Source organism: Hylobates moloch, unplaced genomic scaffold, assembly GCF_009828535.3.
Source record: "Hylobates moloch isolate HMO894 unplaced genomic scaffold, HMol_V3 SCAFFOLD_11, whole genome shotgun sequence".
NCBI classification, from domain to species: Eukaryota; Metazoa; Chordata; class Mammalia; order Primates; family Hylobatidae; genus Hylobates; species Hylobates moloch.
The window spans coordinates 83,886,167-83,897,824 of NW_026652286.1; the positions used below are offsets into that span (position 1 = coordinate 83,886,167).

General features: G+C 46.2%; 1 protein-coding gene across 2 annotated transcripts; it reads left to right on the forward strand.

The window, feature by feature from the left end:
• Positions 1-907: 907 nt before the first annotated feature.
• POU2AF3 (POU class 2 homeobox associating factor 3) lies at positions 908-11,383 on the forward strand. 2 transcript variants are annotated; one of them, XM_058446661.1, is made up of 5 exons: positions 908-951; positions 2,882-2,976; positions 7,272-7,326; positions 8,725-8,954; positions 10,717-11,383. In XM_058446661.1, exons 1-5 carry the CDS (start codon positions 945-947, stop codon positions 11,083-11,085), a joined length of 756 nt encoding a protein of 251 aa, XP_058302644.1. In that variant the 5' UTR covers positions 908-944; the 3' UTR covers positions 11,086-11,383. The 2 variants fall into 2 exon arrangements, with proteins under 2 accessions (XP_058302644.1, XP_032023226.1); XM_032167335.2 differs by lacking the exon at positions 908-951 and adding an exon at positions 1,608-2,375.
• The last annotated feature ends 275 nt before the right edge of the window (positions 11,384-11,658 follow it).

The following is an 11,658-nucleotide window of genomic DNA, read 5'->3' on the forward strand; positions in this document are numbered from 1 at the left end:
TGTGCTCCTACAGCAAAAAGGCAGGGGTGGCTCTAGAGTGAGAAAAAGCAAAGAGGGCACTTCACAGTGCAGTGGTGAAACCCAGAGTCAGAAAGTCTCCAGAGGATGAGGCTCCTGGCATCCCCAGCTCTGTGGGGAGGAGCAAAGGGTCTTAATGGGCAGTCATTCTGAGCCGAAACGTCAGAGTGTCGGGCCCAGGAAGAGCGGGATGAAAGGGGGAGGGAAGCCCGCTGGTAGCCAGGCGGAGCCAGAAAAATAGGAGGTGCAGAGCGAAGGCCTCTGCTAGGCCCGCTGGCCTGCCACCTGGGCCCAGAGCGACTTCTTGCTGTGCCACACCCACTAGCTGCCATGTTCATTCCCCAAAACCTGAGATTTCCCCTCAAAACACAGATGGGGGTTGCGGGAATCAGTCTGGGCAGCCAGTCTGGCTCGCCAGGGCAGCCTAAGTCACTCACGGCTCCCTAGCTGCCCTGAAGGCTGAAATACAGAGCATCTTTGAGGACATCTGCTCTATCTGTGGGAAGGAGGACAAAATGCTCAAAATATAATAAAAGCAAGGGCCAGGACCCAAAGGGGTCTCACTCCCTGTTTCTCTGGACTCTCTGTGGGGTGCCTGTGTGCAGGATTTCTGCAGAAGATAGTCCATTTTGTTAAGCCTTTGAATATTCAAATTGAAAGTATCGCGCAATCATTGATTGTCAAATCATGGGTTTCTAGAGGTTTTAAATACTTGGCATGAGGGGGAAAAAACTCAAACCTATACCCGAAGGTATAAAACATTAATTCTGTTTGTCTCCTGCTCCAGGGACCTGAGTGCAGCCGGATGCTTTGTGAAACTTTAAAAATGTTGCATCTCTGCTTCTCTCCCTGCCCAGGAGCCCTCCCAGGCGCTGAGTCCCTGCAGCTGCAGCATCCAGCCACCGACCCAGCTCCTGCTGACCACGATGTCGGGTAACTCGACTGCTTCTCCTGGGGTCGGGTCAGGCGGGCCAGGGGCATTTCAATCCGGGGGTGTTTCCACAGCTTTTCCTGCATAGAACAGAGAGGCACAAAGTCAAGGCATGCGAGTAAGGGCCGGGGATCCGGAGAGGACGCGGGCCACGCTGTGGCCGCTCCCACTCAGCGCCTGTCCCGGAGGGCAGAGGCTCAGAGGCCGAGTTGGCCGCTCCGGACGTCCGCGTACCCCAGGCCCCCGCCCGCCCTCCCACGTATCCACTGTTGTGTCCTGGGACACGCGGCGCGGACCCTGCGCGCCCAGAAGCGGCGACGGGGGGAGCTAGAGGCTCACAGTGAGCCTGGGACGGGAGCAGAGCGCGCCGACTGCACTGAGCCGAGCTGTGGCGGTCCTGCGCGGACCCCGAGGGGCGCCCGCTGCCCGCGGAGTCCGGAGCCGATCAAGGAACGGGGTGGTGGGGCTGCAGTAGGCTGGAGCGCGGAGAGGGCGCGGCGCCTGGACCCTGCGGGCGGGGCACCGGATTCCCTGGGTCCGGGCTAGGAAGAGCGCAATCTCCTTTCCTGGGGAGACCCTAACTCCTGGAACCCGGCTTGAGGGGGATCCCTGCTGTCCAGCTGCGGTCCCCGCAGTGACCAGGCGAGGCGCTGGCATCCTGGCACTGTCGCCAGGCGCCCAGGCTGAACGCGCGGCCACCCTCGGCCGCCGCACCCAGCTCCTCCCCGCGCGATTCCTGGACGCTCACTGCAGGGTCGTGGTAGGGCCGGAGCCGCCCCGGACTCCTGCGGCCACCTCCACCTTGAAAGCTCGCCCGGCTCGGCTTGGCCTAACAGCCGGTCCCCAACCTACTCACTGCGGCTCTTCGGGGTCGGGGGCCCAGGCTGCCCCTGCTCCCAGCGCGCAGGGGTCCCTCCCAGCGAACCCCTCGCGCGCGCCCGCCACCTGCCGCTAGCCGGGGCAGTCGGACCGGGCCCCGCCAGCCCCGGGGCGGCCCCTACCGAAGGGAGGCCTCCCGGCGGAGTGCAGGGTCATCGGGAGCACCGGACGGCTTTCCCCAGCTCGCGCTGCGCGGGCTCGCCCCGGAGCCTCAGTGCGCCTCGGAGAAACGCCTGCTCCAGAAAGGGAGGGGGTGGGGAGAGAAGGGAAGAAGGGGAGAGCAGGAGCGGGGGCGAAGGAGGGAGGAGGGCAAGATGGAGCGCGGAAAAGGCGGAGAAAAGGGGCGAGAGAGAGCAGGCAGAAGGAAAAGACAGAAGGGAGCGAGGGAGGGAGTTCCTCGGGCCTGGCCCCTTTACTAGGGTCAGTCTGGCAGGTCCCTCGCCGGCCCAGGACTGGGCTGGCCAAACCTCACCTCTTGCTCCCGGGCTGGCTTCCAGACCAAGGGCACGCAGAGGTCGGAGCCTGTCCAGAAGCCACACCTGGCCAGGTGGAGAAGGAAGGGACTCAGGACTTCCATGCCAGTGGGAACATCACAGTGGGGTGGGCTACATCAGCCGCCATAATCAGAGATAGCCCCCTGCCCCAGGCCTGGCCCCTCCCCAGGTCCATAATACCCTCTCTCAGCTGTCTGGGCCTGAAAGCCAAGGTTCCCCCGACCTAACCAGAGTGGTGGGCTCCCCTGCACTGGTCTCCACATTCCAGAGCAGAAAAACCCGTTTGCTATTGGCCTAGGACTGAGGCCCAGCCAGGGGTGGATGGCCCCACAAATTTCCATGGATTCTGTTCCTACTGGGGCCCTGAAACCTGCTCAGCCACTCTTCGTTCTTTCAAGTTTGAAATGTTTGGGTTTTTACCATCCTTTGACATTTTTTGTCTGTGTTCTCTGAACTTAGAAACTTGGCTTTGGGTGCCATAGCCTATAAAGGGGCCCCCACTCTGCACCCTGGCACCCAGACCTTGGACTTGACCACTGACTCAGTTGCCTTTCTCCAGAAAAACCGAAGGTGTATCAAGGTGTCCGAGTGAAGATCACAGTGAAGGAGCTGCTGCAGCAAAGACGGGCACACCAGGCGGCCTCCGGGGGAACGGTAAGCATAAGCCCTTCCCTCGCTCCCCAGCCCATGCCAGGCCTCTTTCAACCCTGTGTCTGCAAGCTGTGGAGGCCACTCAAGGCCCCACGCACTCACCATCCCCAGACCTGGCCTTCCTCTGCTGTTCCTATGACTTCTGTACCCAGCTGCATCCCAATCAGGAAGCTACAGAGGACAGCTGGGGCATGTTGTGGGGCTCAGGATTTGGGGGAGCCCATCCATTCCCCATGGGTGAAAGTAAAGTATGAAAAGTGTGTTGGTCCTCTGCAGGGGGAGAAGCAGCCAGCAGGTAAGTAGACATTGTTTTGTTAGGAAGACAGTGTATGTATGCACAGCCCTTGCAGACCCATAGAAAATCTCTCCCAGAAATTCACCTCATTTTAGGGGCCCCTTCCAGGATAGCATCTGTGTAGAACATCCTCCCTTCCCTCCTCATTCTTCTGGAACTCACCCTCTGAGATCATTTATCTGTAAATCATCAGTTACCCGAAGTATCTAGCAGCAAAGGGCCCTATCTCTGCAGAACAGACAGCTGGAGTAGAGGACCACTTCGTTAAAATGTATCAACACCTTAAGCAGTTTCAGGTTATTACAAAATTGAACTGAGCAGTCATAAGGGTATACCCTGACACTTTATACACCTTCCTACGGTAAGTACTGCCAAAAGCACTCAGGGCAGCAGCAGAACCAAATAAACTAGGTGGGGTTATTGCCCAAGAGGGGGCAGCTCATCCCTAAAAAGCCTCGATCATAAAATTGCTTGGGGGTTGGTTTGGGTGTGAACATAGGATCTGACAGCTGGGGCTCATATTGCCTATGTTAGGATTTGTCCTTCTCCAGCCCATTGGCATCTGCCCCACAACAGTTTTTGTGCCTGATGCTGTTCATGTGCAATGCATGACTTCATGAAATAGGCCTTTGACAGTGGGACTTCATGAAATGGGAGGGAGCAATTGGTGTAGGGGAGGTAAACACAGGTTCTAGAACCAGATGGACTGGGCTCAGGTCTCAGCTCCTCCATGGTGTGTATCCTCAAGCAAATTACCCAATTTCTCTTGCCTCTGTTTATTCGTCTTCAAATTGGGGATGATAGGATTTTGTGAGGGTTAACGGAGTTATTGCACGCAAAGCCCTTAGAAGAATGCCTTCCACATAGTGAGTGCTCAATAAATGTTAGTTGTCATTATTTGAGAAATAATAATATTATTTGGGGAAAGCAACTCATATTCCAACCAAGGATTGAAAGCCAGCTATTTGGTAATGTTCGTTCACACCCTTTGCTCAGAGTTTAGAGTTCAGATGTGAGCCAGCTGCAATTTGACGTGTACAGCACATGCAGCTGGAGAAGTTAGGACCTCCATGTGCAGAATTTCAGGTAACACATTAACACTCCCTTACATTTCTAGAGGACTTCACAGTGGTTCTTCTTTTAAAGCACCTTTGCACAGCCACAATTTCATTTAGTTTTTATAACAACCAGCAGAGGTAAGTAGATCAGAGATCTGTACCTCGATTACAGGCAAAATTCAAAACCTTGAAGTTGCTAAAAGTAGGACTAAGGTCTTATTCTCAGTGTAATATAAAAACCCTTCCGTTGGCTCTTTATTCTCTAAATTCATCATTCTGCAGATCTGACCATACTAAGCAGGAGTCTGATAGCCTCAACCCCTTCAGTTCAGAGATGGTTATATAATTAATAAAACCAGGTACAAGGGAACTGGAAAATGCTTCTGGAGAAAAACGTCATCAAGACTTTCATAATAAAATGTAACGTTTCCTTAAGGAGCTTTGGTACTTGCTAGAGTTCTGCTCAGCTGCACCTGGAGAGCCCCATGTGAGTGTGGCACTTCTGTTGCTGCTGGGCCCTTACAGATGAGTCTAGCCACTGCTCCCTTCTTAGCTGGCTACAGGAGCTAATGCGAGGGTCAGACACTTCACTTGTGTATCTGACCAGTTTCTGTTCCCCAGAGTAGTTTCACTTGTTTAAATTTTTCTGAATTCCCTCCTGAGAAATAAAGCAGGACTTCTGAACCAGTGTCTTATAGGAACAGGCAGAGTAAAGCCTGCTCTACTTTGCTTCCCAGAAGACTGCATCAGCCCATGCCCTCGCAAGCAAGCAGGTGTAACACGCATATAATTTAATTACAAGAGCCAGATGTAAAATCCCTCACTGGAAGCCATCGGATGGATCTGGGATTCTAAGGAAGGTGTGAGAGCGTACTTAGTAGGCAAGGGTAGCAGATACCAGGGGATGATGTATGCCTGCTTCTTAGAGTAGACCTTTCTGGTATAACAGAGATGATCCCCAGTTTGTTCATTTGTTGAAGGATGCCTCTGGGAAACTTTAAGCCAAGGGGAGGGTTAATTGTATCAAATACTACAAAGCGGCAAGAAATCTATCTTAATTTGTTATAAAGTCAGAGTAGTATCCACAATTTGAAATTTTAAGAAGGCAATCATGAATGGCAGTTATAGGTTGAGACAGATATTCAGTAAAGAATTCAACTATTCTTCAGGCAGTGCCAGAAGAAACTGTGTGTATGCCAGATTGGAACACTTGATTTTAAAAAACTTATTTCAGCCAGATCAATTTGCAAACACGCACGTGCGCGCACACACACAGACACACACACACATTTGCCTTTGGGGTAAAAGGAGACTTGAGTTAGTCGTTATCAAAAGATATCATTTACCTTTCTTTTTTTAAATCATTAATTTTTTAAACAGCCTTGATGTGTTTTTATAAACTGTAGATTGTGAATTTTTGTGCTGTTTGAAATCTAAGAGAGAGTTGCCTTTCTTTGTATTCTTGGAGCAAAGTAGAAAATGAACCCATGACTAGAAAGATAATATCAAGTAGGATATTGTAAACACACCTCAGGGAGATAACATGGGGAGGAGGCAGACAAACAGGCCAATCTGGGGGAGGAATGGGGTTAAGGAAAGCTCTACAATGAGGCAGATTTTTTAATACCCACTCCTTCCAAGTCCTTCAGCTCAAGCTGCAGCCAAATATTTGCATAAAGAGCTGGTAAAGGATTCCAGCTTCCTGGTTCATGACATTACAGCATGGATCATTTTCAAAATTAATACTGCCTCCTGTTTCAGCAGTGGCTGCCTGCACAGCTCTCCCTGTGGCTCAGAGTATGGGAGTGAGTATGCCCTGTAACCCAAAAGAGGTGTGATAAGCTCGGCTTCCCAGCATAGAATCACAGAGCAATACAGGTCCCTTTAAACTTTAAAGCCACCACCTGAAATTAAAAAAAAAAAAAATCCTAAATTACTCAGTATAATTATCAATTCAACTGAAAAATGCAGGCTGCTTTACTTTAAATAGTTAAAAAGAGCAGTCTCATAAACTTTTAAGTATTTAAATACAGTAGTTTAAATAAAAGCAACTTTTATAGAAAATATTACAAAACATACAAAGTACTAGAATAATTCCCGACCATTAACTAGAATGAAAGTAGGTTCCAACTCACCAACTACAGCTTTAAGAAAATATTTTCTATTTTAATATTTCATATATACTAAGAACATGTGAATATTTTTAGCTACTCAGGATTAACAAACTTAAGAATTGTGTTCTTTGGGGAAACAAATCCCTAAGGCTAAGTAGCCAGAGGGTATATGAAATTTTTGAGAAAAATAATTGACTAAGCCATAGATAGTTGAGATTAAATAAATGTTAGTCCTTAATAATTTTAAATCGAATACTTTAATAGGAAGCCTTTTGCTGCATTTTCTCAAACTGTTACATTTTTACCACATAAAATTATTTACATAAATTTTTTAGTCAAAATTAATCACTTTTAAAATTTAAGTAGAAGAATCTGATATTAGGAAAAAAACTCCCCAAGCAAGCAAACATAAATATTGAATCTAGATAAAACACAATATTGGTTGTATTTAAGAAGTCTGTTTTATGATTTGATTTCAGGTTTTCATTGTTCCAATGCAATTTTCCAGATTGAATCTTAAAAGGATTATAAACCTCAAAAGTCATTTTAAATTCTACACGGACTTAATACACCTACTGCAATTCTATGCACCTGTCTTTCAAATTCTATAAAATATCTGTTGACACTTTCCCTTTCACTTGTTTTTTACAATATATTTTGTATAAAAATTTGTCAAATACTGAAAAAAAAAAAGGAGGCAACTTTTTCTGAGAAGGAAGAATCTGGCTTACCTTACAGCAGAAAGAAACATCGTCCTCATCAAAATGTCTTAGCTTTCCCTTTAGAGCTTTTCTTTCAGCCTGCTTCACAGTGATATTCTTGCTTTGACAGCGGTCCGGAGGCAGCAGTGTCCGCCTTTCAGAACCAGTTGCACCATCTTCTGCAGGTCAGTACAGCCAGCATTACAGTTCCCTCAGACACTCTTTCAAAAGTCCATCTCAAAAGTCTTTCAGTCTTGATTCAGGGGTTAAGATAGGCACCACCATTTAATTGGAATCCAACCAATCAGAAGGTGAAAAAGGCATAGTCACTCCACATGCAAGCCCAGCAAGAAAACAAGCGCAAATGTTGTCTTCATTTCTGAACTCTCTACTCTCTGCTATATTGTCCCAAGAGTTTGTTCTTCACATTTATTCCAGTTCCTCATCGCCAAGTAACTAAACTGAACTACAGAATCAGAATTGTTCTCAGGAACTTATCTTTTTTTAGTGCACTGTTAGATGGAATACAGAACATCCCGAGGCACTCAAGTAATGCCTTTGCTCTGTTCCTTTAGTTTCCAGCCGACAGGGGCTTCCCTCCCCTTCTCTCTTCCCAGAAAGCAGTTCAAACAAGTGTAGGTTTTCTCAGCCCAATAAGAATAACTCAATTACATAAACACTCCTACCTCTGCTACTCAACAGCTAAGAGTTTAAGGAGGTCGTATATAAGGAAACCTCTGCCTATGGCCGCTCCCCATTAAATGTGTCACTGTAGCTTCACCTTAAAGGAACTTGAGACCTCAAGAAGAACCCAGTGTCCTTTAGTCCCTTTGATGAGCACCCTCGAATCCTCTCTTCTTCCAGCATTTACAGATAATTATCACAAATTGGGCCTATTAATAATAAAATGGAAAAGGAGTAATGTTTGCTGATTATCCTTGTTTGATGTTTAAAAACTTACTTTGATCACATTATGATGTTAACATGTTCACTGAGAAAACATTTTTGCTTTTTGTACTTCTGAGCCAATCGTGCTAATTGGTACTCTATGTTCCTGGTTTCCATGATTATTATTTGCATTCTCATTTAAATCACTTCTCAAAATTATCTCCTCCAGACTTAAGTTACTGAGTAAGAGTGAAAAGTTCAGAAAAGCAATCACCCTAAGTCAAGAGAATTATTTCCCATCGCATCAGAAGTTTTCTCAAAGCCTCAACAGCTTTGTCAGTTACTTCTGAGAGGTTTACGTGAACTGCCGGTAGGGGCTTGATGTCCATGGTTTTACAGCCCAAGAAAGGGGAAACTTGAGCCATTATTTGACTGTGACACTTGGACACAAATTGGGTCACCATCCTTTTAGTTTTGCCCTAACCAGTTTTACAGCCAGTTTCCACATTATTAACCATGTTCATTTCCCTGGAGCTTGAATTAGCTAGGACAACTAAAAAGTCAAAATTGCATTCCCGTTTACTCTTCTGGACTTGTTAAGCCCCTTTTCCCCCAGACATAGTAAATATTCAGAGTGTAGATCTCCATTCAAATCTGTGTTTTGCAAAAACCTGCCTTTTTCCTTTCTCCTCTAGGACTGTATTTTGAGCCTGAAACAATTTCTTCCACGCCCAATTATTTTCAACGGGGAGAATTTTCCAGTTGTGTTTCATGTGAAGAAAACTCAAGCTGCCTCGACCAGATCTTTGATTCCTACCTTCAGACAGAGATGCACCCGGAGCCTTTGCTCAATTCCACACAAAGTGCTCCACACCATTTCCCAGATGGCTTCCAGGCCACCCCTTTCTGCTTTAACCAGAGCCTGGTAATTTATCTCAGTTCTTTATATACCTGATTGTCGCTAACTATGGGGTAATAGTGCTTTGTGAGTTTGCACCATCTCATGGGAAATCATACAAAAACTATCAGCAAGGAAATCACCCAAGGAAACAAGCAGAGAAGAATTTAAAAGTCAATGTATAGAAGTAGCCACACACTGCAGGGCATAAACCTGTGGAAACACACATAATTTAGATTTCCTAAGATTTAGATTTTTAGGCCACCAAGTAAGTTGGTGTGTAGCAATAAAAAGAGGTTCCTGGCAATATTCATTTAATGTTTTTTAAACTGTGAAGTCAAGACACCTACTAATTGGGAGTCAGTGGTTTAAACAATGGCTCTTGGATTTTTTAACGGAATTTTGAGTTCGTGGAAATGGAATTAAGGCTGTGTATATATGGTAACAAACTTCATTTCATTAGGGGGAGGTTTTGCTTTGTTTTGTCATTGAACTGGCTCTACTAACTGATTGTTTTAGTCTGCTATAAGCACAATGACTCATTTGGGTCTGAGATGGTTAGTAAAAATGAAGCTGTAATCTTTGAAAAAAATTAAATTGGTTGTTCTCGGTGGATCTCGAATGTTTGAAAATGTGTTATCCTTCAAAATGAAGTAAGGTTTCTATTAGTGGAAACTAGTTATTTCAGTTGTCTTTTAGAGACTCACAGGTTTGTTTTGTAAACCTTAAATTGTAAGATTTTCTTTTTTTTTTTTTTTTTTTTTTTTGAGAAGGAGCCTCGCTCTTTCACCCAGGCTGGAGTGCAGTGGCGGGATCTCGGCTCACTGCAGGCTCCACCCCCCGGGGTTCACGCCATTCTCCTGCCTCGGCCTCCCGAGTAGCTGGGACTACAGGTGCCCGCTACCTCGCCCGGCTAATTTTTTGTATTTTTAGTAGAGACGGGGTTTCACCGTGTTAGCCAGGATGGTCTCGATCTCCTGACCTCGTGATCCGCCCGCCTCGGCCTCCCGAAGTGCTGGGATTACAGGCGTGAGCCACCGCGCCCGGCCAAGATTTTCTTTTTTAAGGAATGTAAATACTTTTTGCTTTTGGATTGTCGAAAGCCTGTGTGGGCATCAGACTAAATTTTAGAGGGGATAGGAAATTAACTCTGCAGAATATGCACATTGTCACGGGGAAAATATGGGGCCCCAGTGACCCAGTTCCTTCCCAGCCTCCAAGTTAGGTTTTCTCAGTAACAATTGTAGGCTTGCTTAAGAGAAAACAGACAGTAGCTCTCACTCCAGGGAACAAGACTTTAGTGGCGGGACAGGTAGTGACTCATCTTGGCATATGCCGGGGCTACTCCAAGATCCTTGAGGATCCAAGTTATGCCTTTGCCTGATCACCTGATTCTCCATGGTGAGGGTGTGGAGAAACATCCAGGGTGCCACCTACAGCTTAGATTGTGGCATACAGCAGGATTTGATGTGCAGGTGACTTGAAGCACAATGGGATTTTGTGGTTTCAGAACAGAGCACCCTCTAAAGTAGGATTATAACAAAGGAAGCCAGTGAAGCAAGGCAATTTATTGTTCGGAAAGAAATAGGTAACTATAGATTGTGGTGTCATGAAATCATGTAGTCTGCAAATAAAATTACTTCTGCAGACTTGGGTTGGGTGTTGTTTGGTTTGGTTTGGTTTTTTACCGCTCATTTTCTCACTCTGCGTTGGTAAACTCACGCTGTTCGGTTCTTTTGATCCTGTCTAAGTTATTAAGCTCTTTGTTTCTTGGTTGTCATTTCTCTAGATCCCAGGATCACCTTCAAATTCCTCCATTCTCTCTGGCTCCTTAGACTACAGTTACTCACCAGTGCAGCTGCCTTCATATGCTCCAGAGAATTACAATTCCCCTGCTTCTCTGGACACCAGAACCTGTGGCTACCCCCCAGAAGACCATTCCTACCACCACTTGTCCTCACACGCCCAGTACAGCTGCTTCTCCCCAGCCACCACCTCCATCTGCTACTGCGCATCATGTGAGGCCGAGGACTTGGATGCTTTCCAGGCAGCAGAGTACTTCTACCCGGGCACAGACTGTGTGGACTTTGCCCCCTCGGCAGCCGCCACCAGTGATTTCTATAAGAGGGAAACAAACTGTGACATCTGCTATAGTTAATAGAAATTACAGTAATTCAGAACATGGCATGGGTATATCTATTTTTCTACCACGTCTAGATGACACTGCAAAATATGCAACTTGGTAACACAATATCCCAAGCACAGTTTACATGTCACTATTTCCAATTTTCTGATGCTAGGCATTCATATGAAGTCCTCAAACCCAGTCACAGTGCCACTCCTACTTTGTATGCTCATAGTTTAAATTTTTGTAGGAAACTTTCAATTGTTTTACTTTTTGTGTAAAGAACAAATGCTCTCTCCTTTTTTACTAATAAATAATTTTGTATTACTAACTGTTGGATTTTTTTAATTTCCAATTTTTAATTGATTTGAACATTATCCATTAATTCTGGAAATTGCTAATTACTCTCAAGTGGTTTAATCTTATGGATTCATGAATTTAAAATTATTTGTCTTTGAGCCAGGGGAAGTGGCTCACACCTGTAATCCCAACACTTTGGGAAGCTAAAGTGGGAGGGTCACCTGAGATTAGGAGTTCGAGACCAGCCTAGCAACATGGAGAAATCCGGTCTCTACTAAAAATACAAAAAAAAAAAAAAAATTACCT